Source organism: Apodemus sylvaticus, chromosome 8 (assembly GCF_947179515.1).
Source record: "Apodemus sylvaticus chromosome 8, mApoSyl1.1, whole genome shotgun sequence".
Taxonomy (NCBI): Eukaryota; Metazoa; Chordata; class Mammalia; order Rodentia; family Muridae; genus Apodemus; species Apodemus sylvaticus.
In genome coordinates, this window is record NC_067479.1 from 48342751 (window position 1) to 48369534 (window position 26784).

Below are 26784 nucleotides of genomic sequence, written 5' to 3' on the forward strand. Positions count from 1 at the left end.
GCTATGAACATAGTGGAGCATGTCTCCTTATTACATGCTGGGGAATCCTCTGGGTATATGCCCAGGAGTGGTATAGCAGGATCTTTTGGAAGTGACATGCCCAGTTTTCTGAGGAACCGCCAGACTGATTTCCAGAGTGGTTGTAGAGCTTGCAACTCCACCAGCAGTGGAGGAGTGTTCCTCTTTCTCCACATCCTTGACAGCACCTGCTGTCTCCTGAGTTTTTGATCTTATCCATTCTGACTGGTGTGAGGTGAAATCTCAGGGTTGTTTTGATTTGCATTTCCCTGATGACTAAGGATGTTGAACATTTCTTTAGATGCTTCTCAGCCATTCGATATTCCTCAGGTTAAAATTCTTTGTCTAGCTATGTACCCCCATTTTTAATAGGGTTATTTGGCCCTCTGGAGTCTAACTTCTTGGGTTCTTTGTATATATTGGATATTAACCCTCTGTCAGATGTAGGGTTGGTAAAGATCTTTTCCCAATTTATCGGTTGCCGTTTTGTCTTATTGACAGTGTTTTTTACCTTACAGATACTTTGTAATTTTATGAGGTCCCATGTGTCCATTCTTGATCTTAGAGCATAAGTTATTGGTGTTCTATTCAGGAACTTTCCCCCTGTGCCCATGTGCTCAAAGCTCTTCCCCAGTCTCTTTTCCATTAGTTTCAGAGTGTCTGCTTTTATGTGGAGGTCCTTGATCCACTCGGACTTGAGTTTAGTACAAGGAGATAAGAATGGATCAATTTGCATTCTTCTGCATGCTAGCTGCTAGTTGAACCAGCACCATTTGTTGAAGAGGCTATGTTTTTTCCACTGGATGGTTTTAGCTCCTTTGTCAAAGATCAAGTGACCGTAGGTATGTGGGTTCATTTCTGGGTCTTCAATTCTATTCCACTGATCTACCTGCCTGTCTCTGTACCAATACCTTACAGTTTTTAACACTATTGCTCTGTAGTACTGCTTGAGGTCCAGGATACTGATTCCCCCAGAAGTTGTTATACTGTTGAGAATAGTTTTAGCTATCCTGGTTTTTTTGTTTGTTTGTTTTTTTGTTTTTGTTTTTTTGTTTGTTTTTATTCCAGATGAATTTGGGAATTGCTTCTTCTAACTCTATGAAGAATTGAGTTGGGATTTTGATGGGGATTGCATTGAATCTGTATTTTGCTTTTGGCAAGATGGCCATTTTTACTATATTAATCCTGCCAATCCACGAGCATGGAAGATTTTTCCATCTTCTGAGGTCTTCTTCAATTTCTTTCTTCAGAGACTTCAAGTTCTTGTCATACAAGAGGCACGCTCACAACAGGAAACTGTGACAAGGTTCTCAGCATTTAAAAGCAAAACGCAAGGGCAGCAGCAGAGACAGGAGAATGGATGCAGCTCAACTCAGGTGCAAGAAGAAAAGCTTAACTAAGAAGCTAGTGGTAACCCTAAAATGTTAATGTGCCCTATGCAAGGATTATTTTCATTCAAAGTCCCAGAGATGTATATCCCCCTAAAATTCCAATTTGACTTAACTTAGCCTTTAATCCAACTAGCATCTGGGAGAAGGAGATCTCAAACCCAGTGCACTTATGACAATGCCAAAAAAAAAAAAAAATCTAGCTTTCTGGCAGAAGGAAAAGAACAAGGAGCATTTCTTCAACACTGTAAGCTCACTGCCTTGAAACTGACAGAGAGTAAAAATGGAAAAGAATCTGCAATAACACACAAGCCAAGCAATTTGAGATTTTACAGCCTTGTATGAAATATAGTTTATGTATTGCCACAAATCTGCTAAAACCCCATTTTCCTTTGACTTCATATGAAACGTTATAAAAATAGTCATCATAAGTACAGCAAAACTCATGGATTAAGTGCGCCTTTACACAGATACAAATAACAGGATGTCTCCGTCTCCATGGAGACAGATGGTGGGTCCTCACTGGCTCCTACCCAGCGCTTCATACTGGGCCAGACCTCTGAAATGTTCTGATTAATTACAAAAACAAATTGATTCTTTAGTCTCTCAAATTCATCATCTGTCCCAAAAGATCAATGAACTTTATTAAAAATATGAAACTAAAAGCAAATTTTTATGCTTGATCCCAGGAGCTTAATTTCTAGCACGAAAATTACTTGCTTGGCAATTAGCAAAACCTGCAGCACAGATTTTGACACAGCTCATGGCCAGCAGCACTGCACAGAGAAAGAAGGAAGCTCAAGCAGGTTAAGTTTTTCTATTTCTCTATTCCCTCCCACATCCTACACTTCCAGCAACCGTTGTGTCCATGAATGTCTTCTGAAGATTAATAAACAGACTGGGAGCATTTTCAGAAGATGTGATGAGTTTAATCATCTCTAAAATAAATTTCTAAAGTCAGTGAAATCAGGCAAAATACTCATCAGGAGAAGCCTTTGCCTTTTAGTTATGATGGGTTTCAGAGAGAAAGGATTGATAAAACATGACTAAATGACATTCTGCTGAAGACACTAAGACTGGCTTCACAAGTTGTGGTGATTTGAATATGCTTGGCCCAAGGGGTGGTATTATTAGGAGGTGTGGCCTTGTTAGAGGAAGTGTGTCACTATAGGTGTAGGCTTTAAGACCCTAATCCTAGCTCCCCCTTAGCCAGTCTTCTAACTCTCAGCTTTGCCTGCACCATGCCTGCCTAGATGCTGCCATGCTCCCACCTTGATGATACTGGACTGAACCTCTGAACCTGTAAGCCAGTGCCAATTTAATGTTGTCTTTATAAGAGTTGCCTTGGTCATAGTATCTGTTCACAGCAATAAAACTCCTAAATAGGACACAAATCAAATATGTCTTAAGTTGGGATTTCTACTACCTTGACAACATGGTCAAAATAAGCTTGGGGAGGAAAGGGTTTGTTTCATCTTACACCTGGTAGTCCATCCGTCACCCAGGGAAGTCAGGGCAGGAACTCAAGACAGGCACCTGGAGTAGGAACTGATACAGACTCTATTGAGGACCGCTGCCTGCTGGCTTGCTCCTAGTGACATGCTCAGACAACTGTCTTATAGAACCCAAGTCTACCAGCCCAGGAGCAGCACTGCCCAGTGTGAGCTGGGCCCTCCTGTATCCATGAACAATCAAATTAAAAAAAAAAAAATGCCCCCAGAGACTTATCCATAGGCCAATCTAGAGGGAGGGCATTTTCTCAACTAGGTTTCATCTGCCAAAATTTCTTTAGCTTATGTCAAGTTGATATAAAACTAGCCAGCACAACTGACCCCTTTTCAACTTGATACACAAACACAGCACCATTAAGCCATATTTCTTTTCTTTTTTGTTCATCCGCAATATCTCATAGGATTAATATCATAATATAAAACATTACAACTTCTAAAGTCCCATGGTCTTTCAAAGTTGTCTCTCTAAAATATCCAAAGTCTCTGAACGTTCAAAGACTTTGCCCCCCCCCCCCCCCCCGAATCCTAGTCTCTAAAATATTCCAAGTTTCCCTAAAATTTTAAAATTATCTCTAAAGTATTCTATGTAAAACTCCAAAGTCTCCATAAAATTCCAAAATATCTTTAAAAGTTCAAAATCTCTCACCTGAGGGATCCCACAAAATAAAAACAAAAATAAGTTAAATATTTTGTTATTCAGAGTGGGAAGAACTAGGACGCAATCAGAATCAGACCAAAGTAAAACCAAAATTCAACAGTGTAAAAGGTTCAGCGTCTTTGGTCTTCTGTGGGACTGCTAACAGTGGGAACAGGAGCTGTCCTGATTCTGCTGTGTGCCTTGGGGACCCTTCTGCCCTACTGGGTCACCTTCTCTAGCCTTACTAGAAAAGGAGGTGCCAAGTCTTAATGCAGCTTCATATGCCATGGCTGGTTGATATCTAGTAGAGGCTGCCCCTTTCCTGAAGAGAAACAGAGGAGGAGAGGGTTTGGGGGAGTATGTGTGGAGAGGAAGAGAAAGGTGGGAAGGGACTGTGAGGCGGCAAAGAAGGGAAAATTGTGGGCTGGAGAGATGGCTCAGCAGTTAAGAGCACTGACTGCTCTTCCAGAGGGAACTGAGTTCAATTCCCAGCAACTACATGGTGACTCACAACCATCTGAAATGGGATCTGAAGCCCTCTTCTGGTGTGTCTGAAGACAGCAATAGTGTACTCATATATTAAATGAATAAATAAATCTTTTCTTTAAAAAAGGGAAATTGTGGTTGGGGTGTAAAATAGAAGTAAATAAAAAGGCTCAGTGCTTGACATCTGGGGCCTCTCAGGATCTGTAGGCTCCAAGGGACCCTGGCACAGCCACTTGTCCAGCTTCTCTACCCTAAGCACATACAACTGTCTCCGAGGCTCAGGCTGGCTCCACGCCACAGCTGCAGTTGTGCTTGGTGGTAATGACATCGCTAAGATGCTGGAGTACTTCCTGTAACTGGGCTGTAACTTCACCAATAATCTCCTGGGGACTCTCTTCAGGGACTTCAATCTTTGCCACATGGTGCCACACCTCAGCATCTCTCCATCACCCCTCATGCCAGTATTATCTGGGAAACCCTGTTTCTAAGCTTGGCTGCCAGCAGGAGGTACACACAAGCTTGGCCTCTCCGGACCACAGGTTCTGTGCTGACACTGAGGGCATACTTTCTGTTTGTATTTTGAGACAGGGTTTCTCTGTGGGTAGGTCTGGTAGTCTTGAAACTCACTCTGTAGACCAGGCTGGCCTTAAACTCAGATATCTTCCTTTCTCCACCTCCAGAGTGCTGGGATTAAAGGCATAAGGCACAGATTCTTAAATCAAAATATTCAACTATCTTAATAGGCTTTAAAGGACTCCGAAACTTTGCATGTCAGGCCTCCAGAGTCTACATTGTTCTTAACACACTTCCAAGCTCCTGCAGAGCAGTCCACTGAGCTCTGGGCATTAGATGTCTTCTCCATTGAGGTCTGTCACTGCAGCACCCCATGATCTGGATACCAAGTTTTTAGTTAGAGTTTCTATTGTTGTAACAAAACACCATGACCAAAATCAACTTGGGGAAGAAAGGTTTCTTTATCTTACATCTGTAGTCCACGATCCAGGAAGGTGTGGGCAGGAACTCAAGGCAGAACCTGGAGGCGGGAACTAATACAGAGGCCATGTGTGCCATTCACCAGCTACTCATCCTGGTTTACTCAGCCTGCTTTCTACAGAACCCAGAACCAGCAGACTAGAGATAGCCCCGCCCACAGTGGGCTGGGCCCGCCCACATTAACCATCAACTGAAAAAATGCATCACAGGTTTCCTCCACATCAATTGTGTGTGTGTGGGGGGGGGGGGTTATTTTTCAATTAAAGTTGCCTCTTCCAAAATTACTCTAGCTTGTGTCAAGTGGCATTAAACCATCTAGTACAAGAAGTATATATAAAAAAAGGATAACCTATTATCCACTTTAAAAGTTGCAACTTTCTATCCATCAACAAACTGAACAAGAAAGGAAATAACATTAATATATTTTTATGAGATTATTGTCACACTCCAAAAGTATATGTGTTCTCTGATTCTAAAACTAATTCTTTCACATGCTAAGGTAATACCTCAATAATAAGATGCTTTGAGTGGTTTTCCAGTATAATTAAGAGACCTGAATTATTAGGAATCATACATGTAATGTGTTACTTGCCTCTTTTTCCAGGGGACATCAAAATAAAGCAAAAATAAGTGCAGTTTAGACAGGAAGTGTAAAACTATGAGTGAGAACTGATACACAAAGCAGTATTTGGAAAAACCCATGAGGTCGGTAAGATATTTCCAACTTTATTAGAACAGGAGTTTTAAAGTTAGAACATGTTGACACTTTTATAAATATTACTGAGTTTGAAAGGCTGTAAGTACCAAAGGATCAGGAGTTTCCTGTGTCAGTCTTTCCCCTGTCATGTCATAAAGTCTCACCAGTGACAAACATGAGCTGAACAGGATGACACCCACAGACATGCTGGAGTGGACAGGAAAGACCAGGAGGTCTCACGCTACACAACGGGACCACAGGTGACTAAGGAATGCTGGCAGTGGGAGAATCAGTCTTCCCACGGAAGAGTACACCAATTAGTTATCCAGTACCAAATGGTCAGCCCTGAAAATATACACACAAGTAACATCATATCCACTGAAGCTATACTTAGAAAAATATATATTTGTATAAACATGTACATATCTGTATATAAAAAAATTTAAAAGAGAGCAAGGAGGGGTAAATGGGAGAGTCTGGAGGGAGAAAAGAAGGGGAAGTGGTGTAATTATATTAAAATCTCAAAAAAATAAAAAGTTTTAAAAGAAAAAATCTGTCTTCCTAAAAAATGTCTTGTGACATTTGGGAAGGTAAACTGATCTAATATTTATAGTCATGTATCACAAAGTATATCAATTTTGTCTTCCCTCAGTAGAGAATGGTTTTCATTGTGAACTAAGGAGACGGTGATGAGATGAGGAGGCGGGGCTCTCAAATGGTCTCTGTGGTGTGGTGTGAACGGATCTGGCGGATGAACAAGCATCAGATGCAGCACAGTTATCCCTGTTCATTTTCATAGCTTTACCTTAGCTTATATTCATTTCTTAGACAGATAGGTATCTTCAGAGCTCTCTCTCAAGATTATGGAGATTTGTAGCAAATATTAAATCCTTTGAGTCTGTCCATCAGATTATTTTAATGATCTTTATCTTATTTTGTCCTCTGCCTTTAACTGTCTTCATTGAAATAGGAAAATGAGAACTATATAAATTAGCAGAGACTCTGGCCAACTCACAGGCCAGGGATGAAGTATTTTAAAGTACATGGAAAGAATGCTCATTATCACTTGTATTGGGAGCATCTCACAAAACATTCTAGCAAACATCACTACTAACAGCTTTGACTGTCACTTTTCAGAAAGAAGGATGCTATAAGTCTGCGCTGTAGCTGCGTGTGTGGCATGCATGCCTGCACGTATGTCACAGTCCACATATGGGATTTCAGAGGACGGCTCTGGAGTCAGTCCCCCTCTTCCGCCGTGCTCATGCACGTCTCTGGTCTCTGTCATTATGAGGTTTACACCAAGCTGGTTCACAACAGACACCATTTCAGGTGGGCTTCAAGGAGTGAACTCGGGTAGTTAGATTTGTGCCCAAGAACACTTTAATATAAATATATTTAGTATGAGAAATAATTAAATTATAGGACTGGAGAGATGTTCAGCAGTTAAGCACAATGGCTGCTTTTCCAGGACCCAGGTTTGATTCTCACCTACATGACACCTCAAAACTCTCTATAAGAGAGTATCCCAGTTCCAAAAGATCCAATGCTCTCTTCCGCCTCTGCCAGTACCAGGCACTTAGAGGGCACAGATATTCATGCAGGCAAAACACCCACACACATATAATAAAAATTAAAAGCAAGAAGTAATTATGAAGCATTAATTCTTCCATATATGGAATACTGCCAACACTGGTAAAACCAAAGATATAGCATCAAAAACACCAGGAAAAAAATGTGCTAGGAGAAAGCACTACACAAACACTTTAAAGATGGACAAAATGACACAGGCCTTTATTCCCTGAACCTGGGAGGCAGAGGCAGGCACATCTCTGTGAGTTTAAGGACAGCCAAAACTACATGGATGAGGCCCTGTCTCCAAAAACAAAGGAAAACAAAACGCAAAATTAAGGGGGTGTAAGAAGGGGATTTCCCTCTAAAAAACCAGCTATACACTTTCTTTTAAAAAATAAGAGGCATAAATATACAATATATCCGCCCAGCAAAACAGTCCATCTAAAGACAGTTTAGAATAACTCACAAGTGAGATAAAATATTCATACACAAAAACTGTAAAGAAATAAAGGGAAACATAAATAAACAAAAAGGAAAGGCGGATTAACTAAACTAACCAAAGTAAAGTAACTCACAGAATCAGTACTTCTCTCAAAATTTCACTCTCATCTTAAAAAACAGAAACAGAAAATCCATCTAAACTTAACATGAAATCTCAAGGGCCCTTGAATAATCACGTGACCAAGGAAAGGAGCAACAGGTAAAAGTCTCAGTTCACCCTGAGACGACAAGTAGCAGAGCAGTGCGTGATAACAGGGCACTGCCAGGGACACAGATAAGGCTATGGACAGAGATCCTGGAGGAAAACCCGTGCACAGCCGATTAATTGACCCTAATAAAAATGACGCAACTATTTAACGAGGGGAAAACAGGCCTTTTAAATATTGGTTCTGGAAAATTTTACCTAGAAAAGATTAAAGTTGTGCCCTACCTAATATGATATATAGGTTTTTCAAAATTAATTAGAGGCCCAAATTTGAGACCTAAAATAGTAAAATTCTTAGAAGAAATGAGAAAAATCACATCCTTGGACTCAGCAGTGGTTTACTGAACATTAAAAACATGAGCAGTAAAAGAAAATGACCATTGAGTTTTAATTGAACAATCAAAGGTGGCTGTGCATGAACGTACACACCCACCAAGGTGAAGAGGAAATACAGATCATCAAAACATGTCCAAGGCCCTGGTTGGAGGGGACTAGTGTGGAGTCTCAGGAGGAACCAGTCAGCCCACAAACTGCTCCGCTACCTGTAGCCAGCAGAGGCTATTGCATGCAAATAAGGAAAGCTATGAAAAGGAAGATGGAAGACAGCTCATAAACCACTGCACAGGCTGGTAAGAGGCTCAGTGGGTAAGCGCTTGCTGTGAGGCATGAAAAGGTGAGTTCTATCCCCTAGAAACCACATAGAACTACAGGCACAAGTAACCCCACTCGCTCAGAGCCAAGGGAGGGAGCAGAGGCGCCATGGCCTCCTGGCAAGCCCCACTAACTAGCTAGGGCAGTAAAAGATGCTTCTTTATGAAGGTGAGTGAGACTGAAGAGGAGAGCTGACACTGCCCTCTAGTCATGTTCATGTACATACATGTAGGCACACATACATACACCAATGAACACTTAGGCACACACCCACAAGAACACGTACACATGCTACATAAAAATACAATCAATCAAACAACAAAACCCCTACTGTGTCAAGCATCGCAAGAGACATAACCAAGCAGAAGAAAGAATAAAAGGAATGGAGGACAAAGGTGAGGAACTACTTTGTACAATGATAAGGAAAAACTAGCAACCATGAGCATGGCTCCAACCACGCAACAGCTTTCCAAACCTAAAAATCCACCAACTGGAAGAAGCACATATAAACACTAGAGAACAGAGAATCTGATCAATGAAATGATAGCAAAATTTTTCCAAAATTAGACAAAGAAATCAATATTTAAACACAAACAGGCCTTAAAAAAAAGAAACAGATATAACCAGAAGAGAACCTCTCCAAAGAAATTCTTCATAGAACTAGTAAAAAGAATCCCACAATTCCCATGGAAGCACAAAATGCCACAAACAGCTAAAGCAACCCTAAGCAGAAAGAGCAGTGCTGAGGGTATCATGATCCCTGGCCTCAGGTGACACTACACAGCCACAGTGACAAACAGCATGGTGTGGCATACTCAAAAAAGACACATGGACCTGATAATCCATAAAGGAAACTATATAGCTATGTCCACATAATTCCTGATTAAAAAAATTGTCAGACGCCAGAGCAAAGAGAGCCTCTTCATAAATAATACTTGGGAAATTAGATGTCCCTGTAATTAAATCAGACTTATATCTCTCACCTCACACAAAAATTAATTTAGAATGGGTCAAGGACTTTAATATGGGACCCGGAACCCTGAAACTGCCAGTGGGAGAGACGTGAGGTACTTCAGGGGGACATAGCAAGGACGTTCTAAACAAAGACTCCAGCAGCACAGGAAACACACCTAACTAAGGACTGACAGAGGGAGTCGTGTGAAATTAGAAAATATGCCTGGAGTGTAAGGACAGCAAAGAATGGGGACAGGACCCTGTTCAGCTGCACACCAGATAGGTATCAGTGTCTATAATAGATGAAGAACAGCAAAAATTCACATCAAAAATCATCTCATCAATAAACATGCTAATAAATTCAGCAGTTCTCAAATTATGAAATACAAACAGCCAACACACTTGAAAAGTACTCAACAGCTTAGCCATCAGACAAATGAAAATTAAAACCGTTTTACAATTCCTTCTCACCCTTGTAGAAATGGCTGTCATCAAGATAACATGTATTTTTTTTTTAAATTTTCTATATTCTTTGTTTACATTCTGAACGCTTTCCCCTTTCCCGGTTCCCCCCTCCCCATCGGTCTCATAAGACCACTCCCCTCCTCCCATTTCCCAAACACCCCCTCCCATTTCTCTGTCCTGGTACTCCCCTACAATGCTGGATCAACTCTTTTCAGAACCAGGACCCTCTCTTTCCCTCTTCTTGGGTATCATTTGATATGCTGTGTCTTGAGAATTCAAAGCTTCTGGGCTAATTAATATCTACTTATCAGCGATTGCATTTCATGTGTATTCTTTTGTGACTGGGTTACCTCACTTAGGATATTTTCCAGTTCCAACCATTTGCCTAAGAATTTCATGAATTCATTATTTTTAATTGCTGAGTAGTATTCCATTGTGTAAATATACCACATTTTCTGTATCCATTCCTCCATTGAGGGGCATCTGGGTTCTTTTCAAGATAACAAGTAATGGAAAATACTCACAAAGCAAGGGGGGAAACCCTCCCTCACTGCTGGTGGGATGTAAATTGATCCAGCCACAGTTGTAATCACTATGGAGTTTCCTCAGAAAACACAAAATATCTATATTGGTTTAGGAGTCACAAGGGTTATGCTGGCCAAACCTTTGAAATGAGGTTTCTCATGTCTAGTACTGGGGTTTTAGTCTATGGTACTTATAAGAATCATTGTCAGCCCAAGTGGTTTGATTTCATTTAACATATATGTAATATGTATAACTGTCTTAGTCAGGATTTCTATTCCTGCACAAAACATCATGACCAAGAAGCAAGTTGGGGAGGAAAGGGGAGGAAAAATGATCACATTGCTGTTGATCACCAAAGGTAGTCAGGACTGGAACTCAAGCAGGTCAGGAAGCAGGAGCTGATGCAGAGGCCATGGAGGGATGTTTCTTATTAGCTTGCTTCCCCTGGCTTTCTCAGCCTGCTCTCTTATAGAACCCAAGAATACCAGCCCAGGGATGGCACCACCCACAAGGGGCCCTCCCCACCTTGATCACTAATTGAGAAAATGCCCCACAGCTGGATTTCATGGAGGCACTTCCCCAACTGAAGCTCCTTTCTCTGTGATAACTCCAGCCTGTGTCAAGTTGACACACAAAACCAGCCAGTACAATTTAACTATATTGTGTAAATATGTGTGTGTGTGTGTGTGTGTGTGTGTGTGTGTACAACCTTGATGTTACATTTCCCTTCTCTGACCCCCCTAGTTGAGCCCCTTCCCCATTCCTCCCATTTCCTACTTCATATCTCCCACATCCTGTTATCCCCCTCCCAACCTCCCAATACCTATAGTTGCTTTATTCTTTTCTGTGCTTACTCCATGTTGTATACACACATTTGAAGATTTTGAGCTATGTACCTCACATAAGAGAGAACATATGGCCAGAGAGTGGTGGCACAGAAGTTTAGTCCCAGCAAAGTGGCCAGATCTCTTATGAATTCGAGGCCAGCCTGGTCTACAGAATGAGTTCCATTTCCCTGCAAATTTCATGATTTCACTTTTCTTTACAGAAGAGAGGTCTCGATGGTGTCAGGGGTTGACTTGAATGAATTAAGCCCCTTCCCAAGGTCTAGCTTAGATGGTTCCAGGTTCAGGGCTTGCCTCTTCAACACCACGAACCACGACAATTACCAGCATGGCAAGGTGTGCATGAAGGTGCAAGAAGTGACACCCACATGTCAGAGGCAACAAACTGTTGTTCAGTTGGACTTCAGGCCTAACTCAACAGGAAGGAAATCATTTCTGGTACTGGAAACCTAGCTACCTACCTGGGGGTAGTAAAGTCAGACCTAAGAGAAGAATCTGCTGCCACCAGTTTGTTAGATTCTAATAGCCCGTACTTATCTCTGTGTCCACAGTTAAGTCACCCTCGTCAGAGGTGCTTCTCTTTACAGCAAATAGAGACTACCAAAGAAAATCACAGCTGGATGGAGACTGTGGGGACAAGCCCCAGTGGATATATCTGCATCACAGCTCCTGCATCTCTGCCTCAGAGAACACCGAGAAAGACTATAAGAGCCAGAATACCAGGAAGTCTGCACTCTCTCCTAGAAAGAGCTGCATAAAGAAGACTGGAAAAGCCCAATGTCAATGGATGCTACTGTGGAAGGGGAACCCATGGCTACACAAAGAACTATAAGCAACAAATAACTGTTAGGAGAAGGAAAATCAGACTCCCCCAGGGATGAGCCCCTTTATTGTTGTTCAACACTTCAGTTGCTGGGGAATACGAAGCAAACGCACACTGTATGCCATTCCACACCAGTAGGACGGCCATTATAAAACTAAAAGGTGAAATGGGTCTTGAGGCCAACAGGGGAGAACTGAAACTCTTACACACTACTGTGGGATGTGACCTTGCACGGCTGCGCTGGGGAGCAGATTTCCTAGGATCTAGCCATCACATGCCCACACATAACCTAACAGAACTGACAGCAGCAACCCTGTAACAAGACTCAGAACTGGAAACTAGAACAAAGGAAGATCCTTGACCAAAGGAAGATGTAACAATTGTGTGTGCAGCAATACTATTCACTCAGAAGATGAGTGAGGTCCTGCTACATACTCCAAGCATAAATATAGACACAATGTAAATTCCGTAAACTACACAGAAAATGATAAAAGACACCTGATTTCATTTTTATGAAGTATCTCAAAATAAGCAAATTTACAGCAGTAGGAAGAGAATAAAATAGAGATGATCAGAATGTAGGCAAGAATGGGATTTGGGGGCTATTGATTACTGGAATTAGAGTTTTTATTCAAAAGAAGAAGGAAGAGGAGGAGGAGAGGGAAGAGGGACGAAGAGGAGAAAAGGAGAAGAAGTTTTCCTAGACAAAGCAAGTGAGGCTGGTAAGATGGCTCAGTAGGTAAAGGAACCTACCCCTAACCCCGCCAACCTAAGTCCAATCCCTGGGACCTACACGGAGGAAGGAGAGAACCGACTCCAGAAGTTGTCTCTGAATTCCACATGAATGCCACAATGCATACAACACACACACACACACACACGAAATAAACAAATGTAGTATAAATTTTAAAGTGGTAATGGTTATACAACATTGTGAATGGACTTAGTTCCATTTGACTTATATGGGCAAAAGTAGGCAAAGGGGCAAATGTTACATAGGATGTCTTCTACAATAATGTAATAATCGTCTATTTCCATTATCTTTTTTCTGTACAGTTGGGAACAAGTATCTGCTCACCCCAGATAGGGCACCAACAACAGACCAAAGGCAGGAGAAGCCATTGGGTTGACTTGCATGCCCATGAGTGAGGGTTAGCTGCAGAAATGTGGCAGCATACCTGTGGGCAGCTACATCAGCAGAGAAATGTCCTCCCCCCCCCCCCCGACCCCCAGGAAGCACAGATGCCTGTACTGGGGTGGGGGGAAGAGCAGTGGTGCTCTGAAGTTGTTTGTGGTCTGCCCTTGTGCTGCCTTGTCAGCAGCTCTGATCTCAAGAGAACTGCACTACGCCATGTCCAGAAGATAGAATCCAACATCAGAGAATACTCGGTCTTCAGGCTTTCCCCTACTAATGAATGTATTCAGGGTGTACAGAGGGTGCATGTTCATAAAATGTATCTCTACTGAAAAGCAGATCCTGATTTAGTATACACATCAGATGGTCTAGAATGTACAATCAAAACCCCAAACAAATATAACTGCTCTGTAATTTGAATGTGACTGCACTTATGAATTTACATCAAATGCTCAACAGGTCAGAAGCACTGATGGGCTGAGCATGTTTGTTTCCAGGCCAAGTCTGAGAAAGCTATGGCGTACCTGGTAGAGCATGATGGGTTCTATGCTGTATCCTAGGAGAGCGGCAAAGTTCTTAGCGATGACCGTTTTCCCACAGCCCTACAAACAGAAACACCGTCAGGTGAGGGATGAGTCCACTCGAAGCAGAGAGTGAATGCTAACAATGAAGCTGCCATTCTTACCTTCCCTCCAATTAAACATATGTCCTTCACCATATGAGACTGCATCATCTCAGCCAGTAACTGCTTGTGACTTACAGTCTGAATGAAATGGGCAGGAGCACAAGGCTGGTTTACTGCTCTAGTCCCAGCTGGCACCTGTAAATTTAAAAAGGCGATTAAAAAATATATATGTTTTTCAAAGAATAAGTAATAGGAAGTACATAATTTCCACTCAAAAGTCCCATTCCAACCTGATGATCCTTATCAAATCTCTACATTAGTCATCCCTCTAAACTTCAAGTCCCTAACCATTAAGTATGTTCAGAACATGTCACAGTCACGTTCTTTTTAACTGGTAATTAAAAAAATATACTAGTCAGCATGACATTATTTTCTCTTAGACTCCAGCTGTAAGTACAAAGCTCAAAGTTCCCACAAACTAGAATCTCACCGATGACTTTCTCCTCTTTCCTGACAGCCATGCCCAGCTCCTCTCCTCGTTCCTAGCTTACTGCTCTCTAGTATCTATCTGTGCGAACAGTTCCTGCAATTCTCCTGCTTTCTGCTTTTTAGTTTTTCTCTTTCCCCAGAATCACTGGGCTTTGGACCTTGTTCTTTTCTTCTCAAAGGACATTTATTTTAAAATTTATTTTCATGTCTATATATGCATGTCTGTGTAGGGTGCCTGCAGAGACCTGAATAGGACATCTAATCCCCTGGTCCCAGAGCACCAGGTGGGTGTGAGCCACCTGACGTGGGCAATGGGAATTGAACCCTGTCCTCTGGAAGGGCAGCAAGAGCTCCCAACTACTGAGCCGCCTCTTCTGTCCCTCTAGGGATGTCTTTTAAATTAAATTTTTAACTCATATATAAACTTAAAAATCATGTGCATAAGTAAGTTACTTTCTATATTATGTTTACGTTGGGCAATGTTTAGATAAGTGTCTAGTACTAACATAAAAGACTAACTGGAAGGGACAGGAGGCAATGAACGTGCAGGGTCTTTACCAAGATGACCCAATTAGCCATTACACAGTGTCTACGCATATAAAACTAGTTTGCATCTGCATCGTCCAACACTTCTCATTTCTTTTGTTCTTGGGTTTTTTTTTGGGGGGGGGGAGTCTCCCTATATCTAGTATATAAGAATCTAGTATATAAAAACAAACAAATAAACAAAACAACAACAACAAAACTGTACTATACAACAGATACTCCCTAAATCCAATTATGAACAGCATGGATCATGATAGTCATAACTGATATTTAGTTCAAAGAATACGCACAGCTACATGAATATAATATCCCTATTAAAGCAAATTATTACAATAGAACTTTGCTTAGTCACTCTCAAGAAGGCCAATATTTGTTCTGTCCTACTTCCTTGTACCCAGCACTTTCAAGTTGTGTTTCCTGGGGATCCTGGAGCCCTCGCAGCAGTGCTTAGAGAAAAGGACGAAGCAGAGCAGGCAACTGGAGCTCCAGGACACACACCTGCCCTCCTCTAAACAGTCCGCAGCACAGCCTCCACAGACTGCTTCCTGCAGCTGGGGCAGGCTCTCTACTGGGGAAATTGTCTGAGGCACTATGTTTTCCTCCATATTTATTAATTTTTATACAACATTTTTATCATGCTTTGTACCTCCTGCAACTGTACCCAGATCCTCCCCACCCACTACCCATCCTACTTAATGTTCTTTCTCTCTCAAAACAAAAAAAAAAAAGTCAATATAAACAACAACAAAAAAAACCAATAAAACAAAAATTGTCAAAACAAACAAAAGACCTCACAAAAAGAAAGAAACAAATGTCATGGAGTTTGTGTTTCTTGCCCACTCCTCCTGGGCATGGGGCCTGCCCAGGACTGTGGTTGATGTACCAGTGACATTCCATTGGAGGAAAACAGTTTTCCCTTTGCTGGTGGGTATCCTTTAAAAGCACCATTCCTTAGTGAGAATTCATAGCACAAAACACGTTTGTTAATCAACACTTGATTTGTAAAGGAAGGCTTTCCTCCTTCTTAATTTTTTTCACACAGCTCTGGGTTTCCACACAGATGTAGCCACAGAATGCCGGATCTAGAGAGGTACGGCAGAGTCCAAGACTTAGCAGGGGGTCAAGAGCCTAACTTAGGCCACCAGAGTGGCTGGCTGGCATGCAACAGATTTTAGAATGAATAAACCTGTGATGAAGTACCTTAATGGTCACCTCTTTTCCTGCGACCTGGATTGTCACGTGGGCTTGGGAGACACGGCTGTCAGTCATCCTCTCCACTCTTACAATCTCCTTAGGAAGCAGGGAGTGTCCAGAGCCTTGGAGCTCAAAGCGCTGTAAGTTACCAGAAAGATGTGTAATTGCCCTTTCGTTTCAGAATGTTAAATAACTGGAATCCTATCTAATTAGAACTAAAATCATTTCCATATTATTTATACAAGTAGAGGCTTGAAGTTAATGAGAATATTTTACTTTTTACTAATACCTTTCTTCTTGAACAATAATTAAAGATGATATAAAAATAGCCCCTAAAGTCTACTAACACAAAGTAGAACTTGTCCATTCCTGAGCTGGCACAAGTCCATAATCCACACGTGTTGCTAATTCAACACTACAATTCACTACAAAGGGAGGGTTCAACTCTAGAAACCACTTATTGAAACGGACCTGTGTCAGGGGACAGCTGCTATTGTGTCCCCTACATTCAGGAAAACAAAATTCAGATACCTTTCAGCAGTAACTTTGTGTAGATAATAGCTTAATTTATTAAAATAAGTTTCAACAATCAGTCTTGCACAATATCTGGCTTGATGGCATCTCTGCATAGTTCTCAATTTTGTAAAATGGATTTAAAAAGCCAGAGCCATTGTTGTTTATTGATGTGAACCAATTATTAACACTCTAACAGTGACTATTTTATACCAAATACTATATTAAAAAATGAATACAGAAAGCAAATATATATGTGAAAACATAGAAATAGTAATTGAAATTAAAAAAAACATGCATAGGGTTTGTTCAATATGAAAAACAGAGGGGTTTAAAAAATATTAAACAGAAACACTTATTTTAGAACATTATCACTAAAATGTAAGATATATGCAAGCCAATGCATGAACAACCATCTGCTATTTAAAAGGATGACAGAACTCCAGAAAAGTTATTCAGAAGAAAATTGTGTTCAAACTCAATATTCAAAAACAAACGGCCCAGTTAAGTCTTCATTCTGGAGACTTAGATCCCACAGGCAATCACTCCTTTCCAGAAGCCTAAGAAAAGCAAATTATTTGTGCAACCATAATACAGGAATTCCAACGCTTTACAAAATCCACACAGTATACAACAGTGTGGTGACAACTGCTTCCACATTGTCCTAACAAGTGACTTGTGGATCTCATGGAGAGACACATGGATCTCATGCAGTGACACGGTATTGCAAGGCAGAGTCAACAGAAAGCAGCAATGCAGAGCACAGCCAAGGAATGAAATGCAGCTGGATCAAACCAAACAGCCAGTGGGTCCAGAAAAAGAAACAGGCAGAATTACAGGTGTGTCTTCTGCAGACACAGTGATACAGGGCTGAAGCCAGAGCCTGTGTTACAAGCAGAGCTACTGTTAACAGTTCAAACAGTAGCAAAATCACAGGAAGTAGCAGTGTAAATAACCTTATGGCTGGGGTTGTACCATCATGAGGAGCTGTATTACAGGGTGGCAGCATTAGGAAGGTTGGGAACCACTGCACTAAATAATTCTTTTTATTTCTAAGCTATGCAGCATAAAAAGAGAAATTCTACAGACCGAGTTCAACAGCTACTAAATATTTGGTCCTGTCGTTGTCCTATGAGGCGTTTTTCCTTTCAATTGCTACTCAAAGCATGGCTACTCTCCCAGGGAGTCAACAATGGGAGCCTAGCTAGTGGTTATCAGCAAGCAATCCAGGTGGCTCTCTTCTCACGACAGAGCCTTCGGATACACGGCCTTATGAGAACGGCAGCCCTTTGGGAAAATACCACATGTATCTATTTGACTCACTCTGCAATCTCTAGATCCCAGAATCACACCTGAGATGTAGTCAGGGATCAATAAAAGTTGGTTAAATAGAAATCCAAATGGGGACAGTGGAGAGATGGCTGAGCAGTTAAGAACACTGACTATTGTTCTTCCAGAGGTCCTGAGTTCAATTCCCAGCTCGCAACCATCTGTAATGAGATCCAATGCCCTCTTCTGGTGTGTCTGAAGACAGCGACAATGCACTCACATACATTAAGTAAATAAATAAATAAATAAATTCTTAGAAATGCAAATTAGGTTTTCCCCTTCATCCTCAAAATCACCTGTGCTTTGAGGGCTGGAAAGAGAGCTAATCACTGACTGTTCTTGGAAAGAAGTCAAGTTCACTTCCCAGTACCCACACGGCAGCTGGCAACCCTCTAACTCAGTTCCCTTTTCTGGCCTCCACAGTCTCTGGCCATGTGGTACACAATCAGATATGGAAGCAAAATCCTCATGTACCTAAAATAAAATAATCCTGTTTGAAAACTCATCAAGTTCTTCATCAGAATCTTCTTTTCCTGCTTATTCAATGAAGAAGGAGGTCTACTGGAAGTGATGGAAAGTTACTGGAATCATCATTCTACCTCTGGCAAAATGATGTTTACATCACTCCAAAACAAGGTACAGTGATGTTCTAGAAATGCCCGTTACCCAAGGCCTAGAGACCATGTACCCATGACCTCTGGCCTTTGCTCCTATAAAGGTGCTTATCTGTGTAGTTACAGCAGACAGACATGCCTTGGATGCACATTGCTGTGGCCCTAGCGTCTTCGGCTTCAGCTCAGCCCCAAGCGTCTTACTAGCAGCACGTCCTGCTCCAGCTCCCTTGTCTCCTCCATGTTCAGCTACCCATGGATTTAGGCTTGCAGTGCCACTTCATAACACTGCTCTTGGGAAATCCACAAACTACCAGCCATGTGGAGAGCCTTACTAGGGTGCCGTGCTGCATGGCAGTAGCCTGACATTGGCCAAGGACAAGGGCTCAAGCAGGAATCTGACATTAGGGCATAATAGGGAAGTAGGTTTCGGCAGGAATTTTTATCTTAGGGTGGAAGGAGTAGCAAGCTTCAGACAAGATTCTGGGCTTGGATGAGGAAGAAGGCTCAGGCATTTTGGTCATCCTTACACACACCCTTGGAAACAACTGTCACAGACGTGGTGTGGGACTTTGCTTACTGCTTTGACAATTTTATGTTTATTGTCTTGCTTGTTCCTCATTGTACTACTATTGATCTTAATTCCTGCATGTAATTAAATTGGTATAAAAATGGATTGAGAATTATTAAACCCACCTTCAGTCTCAGAATTGACTGGACTCATACTGCAGTATTGTCTAATTGTCTTTCTTTTTAATCCTCACTCCTGCGTGGGAGAACCTGTAGACTAACTGGGCGGGCTTGGTCACATCCAAGTTCATAAACTCATTTTCTCCCTATTTTTACCACCTCTTCCTTCTCAGTCCACTCTAAAAGTTCTCCTTAATTTTCCCAACAACACCACTGTAGGAAAAATCAAGAGAACCATTTAACGAAAGTTATCAACTAAAAGAATATGGTATGCATTATAGTAAAGATATCTCTTACATTCCAAGAGACTGGTACTTTAGAGGAGCCTCACAGCCAAGTATAAATAATATTTGAGATCATTTAGGGCTGCTGTCGTACTGTGTACTCAGCCTGTTTTAACCTATCTTTAAGAGAACAACCTTACTCACTTTGTGTTTCCTATGTAATTAACTTCTACAACTTAAGCTAATGCATTGCCATAATCTTAAATTATGAACTTTTCCACACCCCTGGCCTTAGGTAATACATGTGTTTATACCTGTGTTATGATAACCATCTGCTACGAACAGAAAATAGGGTGAAAGTGCCTTTATAAAGTGCATATCCACCACAAATGCTGAATACCACATGGATATAAGTTAATAAGTCTATTAACAATGATGTTTGTAAAACTGTTACCTGGGTGAGCTAGGGTCAGACAGAGTCATGACTTCACCCCTTATAAAACAGTTAAGATGTCTGTAAAATATCCTCCACTCCTCCCCTGATGGGATGCTTTCTGTACTGTTTAATAAGTGAGAGAGGAAAGTCCTTTGTTGGAGACACACACAGGCACACACAGAGACAGAGTCTCAAGACAGTATTTAAGCAGGCACAGATTCAGACTCACACAACAGACAGAAAGGGACAATGGAAGACACAGGGAGAAGAGAAGCCAAGAATTCAGCTCTGGTCTTGCTCTCAATTTAATGAATGACACCAAGGGAGAGCACTTTTATTCCTTTTCCTAATTTGACACCAACTCATTATTGGTAACTCTAACTTTATTATTAATGTGTTCAAACCTATGCAATATAATAAAGACTATGTTTTTGTGGGGAACAGAGAAAGAAAGATAACAAAACATTTACTAATCCCAGACTGAAGAGATACAGAGCTCACACCTGTTAATGCGAGAATATAATGTGAAAACAGTTCACTGGATACCAGAACTGTCATGGAATTTCAAATTTCATGTTTCCAGGAGGACTTATTTCCTTATTCTAAAAAATAACCCTATCATATCTAGACAAATAATTTTAGGAATCATATATTATCATAACTCCTGGTTTTTCTCTTGGGAATCTATGAACTGCTGAACTGAGCCTGCCACACTCCTCATCCTCAAACATGGAACTTGATTTTCTACAGTCTCTCCATCCTCAACCTCATCAAAAAGATTACACAGTCCAAAAAGCTTATTATTATCCTTGATGACTTGGCTGAGCCCTGTATTGGGGTCTTTAGCAAGTCATATTGGCTCTACCTCCAAACAACCCAAATGCATTTACCTCTTCCCAACCTCACGGCTGGCCATGCCCCCATAATCTCTCAACTGGATTCATATAATAGCCTCCTGCCTGGCCACCCTCAGCCTTCTCACCAATACCCCACAGAGTTCTCATCTTAATCCTTCAATGCTGCTGTTTCTAGAATTCAGTATCCAGTTTTTCTTCTTTTCTTCTTGCTCCCAGAACCTATTAGATAATTCCCCGTGAATTCCACTAACACTCACATAGTAGTTATTCCTGAGCATTTATCCTTTTTGTTGCTCGACCACTTGCTGACATGGGGGAGGGGCCCCAAAGCCATGTGAAGACAGCCATGAGAGCCCAGAACAGCAAACCTCATCTGCTGCCTGGAAACCTCCTGCCAAGAACACCCAACCAGGCGGGGCCCCACTTGGACTCAGTGTCTGGACCAGCACCAGGCAGTCAATATCAAGATAGCTCTGGAAATAGGGCTACAGTTTAAAAGCTGCTACACAAAGCCACCTAGAAAGCACTAAGTCAGAGAGTCCCCTGTAAGGAGCTGTGTACCCCCTCACACACTCCCATCTCTCTCCGCTTGCTCACATTAACTGACTGCATCTGCAGCTCACCCTGAGTGGGGTTCGTTTCCCTTGACCTCTCACTTGTGCTTAGTCTCTCCTCATGCTGCTATCAGTGAACGTCCATCATTCCACCTCTGCCTAGTGCATTCCTGTTTTCACAGAACCATGGCTTTTACCAGAGCCATTCCTTTTCTAAGCCACAGTGTTAGAAAAATCACCACATTAAAATGTTATTAGAGTGTCTGCTGTCCTAACCAGACAGTAAATTCTCCAAGAGAAGTGATCAGATAGCATCTGTTTCTGCATCTCTAGAATTCATTATGTGGACAATTATTTGCCAAATAATGAATGCTCAATTAATGTTTGTTGAACTGAATAAAAACATTAAAAGCAAGATCTTTCCAAGTTTCAGAGAGAGAGAGAGAGAGAGAGATGGTTCAGACTATATTATCAATGAACAAGAGTGGCGCACCCTTTCTGAGTCTCCCAGGGAACATACTAATTTAGTCACTGTTATGACGGAGCCCTACTTAAGTGGGGCTGAGCGCCAAGACGTTCTAAGAAGCTTGGATGCATCTGTTACTAACTGCCGGCAAGCATACCATTCTCAAAGCAAGGCAAGACGAGAATGAAAGTATTTTCTTTCAGAGTCTTAACTAAAGCTAGAAGTGATTCCATGGCTACAGAGATGTTTTAAGAACAGGAGCATCACATGACAAGCACCATCTGGGGACTGAAGTAATCCCAGCCATTTCTATAGCTGGTTCAGAAAAAAGGAAAAGTATTCTAAGTTTTAGCTGACTGCATTTTCAGTGGGTAATAGGTTTTTCTTTAAAATGCAGTCTAATTAAATGAACACATTAAAATTCAAATGCAACTCATTAATTTTTATGATATCTATGAAAGAATATAAATCCTTTCTTGATTTGTTCTATTAGAATGGAAATGTCCACTCCTATATTATAACCCTTTCTGAATTTAATGAAGTTCACTAACTTTCACATTTCCTATCAAAACTATTTGAGGATATTGTTCAGACATAAGCATTAGCTTAAGATATGCCTTGAAAAAATGAGAGAGGGAAATTTAAGGCAGCAAATATGTGTCAGAGTGCCCTAAGCCAGGTAAAGAGCTACGGCAGTGTGCAGCTGCTTAGTGCTAAGACAAGACATGAGTACCGGTGTATAGAAGCCTCAGTGACATGGAGTACCCGTGGTGTAGAGGCCTCAGTGACAGGGAGTACCCGTGTGTGTGTGTGTGTGTGTGTGTGTGTGTAGAAGCGTCAGTGACATGGAGTACCTGTGGTGTAGAGGCCTCAGTGACATGAAGTACCCGTGGTGTAGAGGCCTCAGTGACAGGGAGTACCCGTGTGCGTAGAAGTGTCAATGACATCGAGTACCGGTGGTGTAGAGGCCTCAGTGACATGGAGTACCCGTGGTGTAGAGGCCTCAGTGACATGGAGTACCCGTGGTGTAGAGGCCTCAGTGACATCGAGTACCCGTGGTGTAGAAGCGTCAGTGACATGGAGTACCCGTGGTGTAGAGGCCTCAGTGACATGGAGTACCCGTGGTGTAGAGGCCTCAGTGACATGGAGTACCCGTGGTGTAGAGGCCTCAGTGACATGGAGTACCCATGGTGTAGAGGCCTCAGTGACATGGAGTACCCGTGGTGTAGAGGCCTCAGTGACATGGAGTACCCGTGGTGTAGAGGCCTCAGTGACATGGAGTACCCGTGGTGTAGAGGCCTCAGTGACATGGAGTACCTGTGGTGTAGAGGCCTCAGTGACATGGAGTACCCGTGGTGTAGAGGCCTCAGTGACATTGAGTACCCGTGGTGTAGAAGCGTCAGTGACATGGAGTACCCGTGGTGTAGAGGCCTCAGTGACAGGGAGTACCCATGGTGTAGAGGCCTCAGTGACAGGGAGTACCCGTGGTGTAGAGGCCTCAGTGACAGGGAGTACCCATGGTGTAGAGGCCTCAGTGACATGGAGTACCCGTGGTGTAGAGGCCTCAGTGACATGGAGTACCCGTGGTGTAGAGGCCTCAGTGACATGGAGTACCCGTGGTGTAGAGGCCTCAGTGACAGGGAGTACCCATGGTGTAGAGGCCTCAGTGACAGGGAGTACCCGTGGTGTAGAGGCCTCAGTGACATCAAGTACCCATGGTGTAGAGGCCTCAGTGACATGGAGTACCCGTGGTGTAGAGGCCTCAGTGACATGGAGTACCCGTGGTGTAGAGGCCTCAGTGACAGGGAGTACCCGTGGTGTAGAGGCCTCAGTGACATGGAGTACCCGTGGTGTAGAGGCCTCAGTGACATCGAGTACCCATGGTGTAGAGGCCTCAGTGACATCAAGTACCCATGGTGTAGAGGCCTCAGTGCAAGTGGCAGCTCCTTAGGCTCAGGCGAGCTATGGCGACAATTTACCTCGCAGGTGAGATAATTAAGGTGACAAACACAGTCACGTGCTTTCTTCTCTAATCAAAGTAATTCCAACACCTACTAACAATGTTAGAAGAGTTCTGTTTGTAATATGAACCACTAACCTGATTTCTGCTTCCCTTATCATGAAGGCCAAAAGAAGGGCAAAGCTAAGAGAAACAGCATTAGTGTTTCCAACTAATCCAACTCCTGGGTAGACACAGAAATCAGGAAACTAGAAATGGAGGCAGGGAGAAGGACATCTAGAAACATAGTATGACAAAACATCACAGCAAGGCACTTACAGAAAGAAGGGTTCTTTTGGGGCTGGCACGCTCAAAGGGTTAGAGTCTATTATCAGAGAGCAGACAGCTGGAGCCACAGCTGGGTGCTCACCACCAGGTAAAGAGCTACGGCAGTGTGCAGCTGCTTAGTGCTAAGACAGGACATTGAGTACCCGTGTGTGCAGAGGCCTCAGTGACATCGACTATCTGTGGTGGGTCCTGCTGGACCCACAAGCAGGAGGCAGAGAGCTGACTGGGAATGGCTTGAGTCTTCAAAACCCAATGAGACTCCTCTTCCAACAAGGCCACACTTCCTAATCATCACCAAACAGTTCCACTAATGAGCACATGAAGCTATGGGGAGCAGCAGCACTCAAACCATCAAGGAGGTAGCAGGGCACAGTGCTCTAAGAGGGTAAGGGGAAAGAAACACAGGGAAGGAGGGCAGCATAGAGGTGCAAGAGGGTTAGTACCGCCGAGGATGTCTGAAAACGCCACATGGAACACAGTTTTATAAGCTTACTTGAAAACTTGTATATCATACATACATACATACATACATACATACATAATGTGGGAGTGCGGCTTAAGTGAAATTAGGCCACATAGGGTTATAATGTTCCCAACAGCCATAGACTAATAAAGCCCCAAACACAGGAAACTTCCTTTCCAGTTGTTGGTCGGGGAGATCCCAGAGGTTCCCAAAACAATAGAGGCTGTTTCCATTGTCCTTGGTGCCTTCCAGAACTCAAAAGTCAGACTCTATTTTGGCAACACCAAATACTTCAAATACAAGACTGGAAGAAATTGGTCTGGAATTCACCTGGAGGCCTTCTCCCTGAGGACTAGCACTCGTAGTATCTGAAAACGCTATGCAAGGAGAAGAACCAACTATCCTACTCAGTTATAAAGCCTACAGACCACAGGACTGCCCCAGCAAGATATCCCCAGTGGTACAATATACGGCACTTTTGTTGTGGGTGGGGGGGTGAATATTAGCTGCCTATTTGAACTCAATAAGTGAACATTCATACTTGGTACTATAAACTTAGCCAACTACTCATGACACAGTAGAATAACTTGCTATTGCTATTTTCCTAAACTAATATAATTTCTAACTATATTCTAAATACTAGTAACAAACAGATGAGTATAGTTCTTGCCCTTCATCAAAGATTCCTTTTGCGAACTCAAGAAGTTAGACTCCAGAAAACCAAACAACCATATTAAAAAATGGGGTACAGAGTTAAACAAAGAATTCTCACCTGAAGAACTTCGGATGGCGGAGAAACATCTTAAAAAATGCTCAACTTCATTAGTCATTAGGGAAATGCAAATCAAAACAACCCTAAGATTTCATCTTACACCAGTCAGAATGGCTAAGATTAAAAATTCAGGAGACAGCAGGTGTTGGAGAGGGTGTGGAGAAAGAGGAACACTCCTCCACTGCTGGTGGGGTTGCAAATTGGTACAACCACTCTGGAAATCAGTCTGGCGGTTCCTCCAAAAACTGGGTACCTTACTTCCAGAAGATCCTGCTATACCACTCCTGGGCATATACCCAGAAGACTCCCCACCATGTAATAAGGATACATGTTCTACTATGTTCATAGCAGCCCTATTTGTAATTGCCAGATGCTGGAAAGAACCCAGGTATCCCTCAACAGAAGAGTGGATGCAAAAAATGTGGTATATCTACACAATGGAGTACTATTCAGCCATTAGAAACAATGAATTCATGAAATTCTTAGGCAAATGGATGGAGCTAGAGAATATCATACTAAGTGAGATAACCCAGACTCAAAAGGTGAATCATGGTATGCACTCACTAATAAGTGGATATTAACCTAGAAAACTGGAATACCCAAATCATAATCCACACATCAAATGAGGTACAAGAAGAAAGGAGGAGTGGCCCCTGGTTCTGGAAAGACTCAGTGAAACAGTATTCAGCAAAACCAGAACGGGGAAGTGGGAAGGGGTGGGTGGGAGGACAGGGGAAGAGAAGGGGGTTTGCGGGACTTTCGGGGAGTGGGGGGGGGGCTAGAAAAGGGGAAATCATTTGAAATGTAAATAAATTATATCGAATAAAAAAAAATTAAAAAAAAAAAAGATTCCTTTTGCAACAGATAAAAGCTATTAGAGACCCAAGACTGGACAAAAAGCAGAGAATAAGCGACTTTATGGTGCCTGCTCAGCCCCAGTCAGAACATCTACAATGCAACCATACATCTAAGGCTCAGAGATAATCATGAAGGGGTGGGGAGGCTGTAAGAACCAGGATATGCCTATTTCTACATGATATCTTCAAAGCCATGACCTGCTTGCTACAATCATGAAACCTCAAATATGGGTGCCTAAACAAGACCCTGAAGAACACTTAGGGCTGTCAAATCCCGGCCTTTAGATAACGGAGGTCCTAGACAGTATTCACGTTGTAACTACTGAGGATGAAAATAAAAGCATAAATTTAATCATAAAACTATACCAGAGAAGATATTAAAAATTTCAAAATTGTATAAACTTTACATAATTATAAAAATGCATTCTGGGCTATAAATACATTATAATTTTTAACTTCTTA

The 26784-nt window shown here is 42.1% G+C and overlaps 1 protein-coding gene across 1 annotated transcript in view; it reads right to left on the minus strand.

Moving 5' to 3' along the window:
• Nucleotides 1-26784, minus strand: part of Vwa8 (von Willebrand factor A domain containing 8) — a 335644-nt gene that overhangs the window by 212985 nt on the left and 95875 nt on the right. The window contains exons 10-12 of the mRNA XM_052190877.1: nt 16270-16401; nt 14095-14229; nt 13934-14011 (exon numbers count right to left, since the gene is read on the minus strand). Of these exons, the coding sequence (XP_052046837.1) occupies nt 13934-14011; nt 14095-14229; nt 16270-16401 (345 nt within the window). The remainder of the gene's footprint in view (nt 1-13933; nt 14012-14094; nt 14230-16269; nt 16402-26784) is intronic.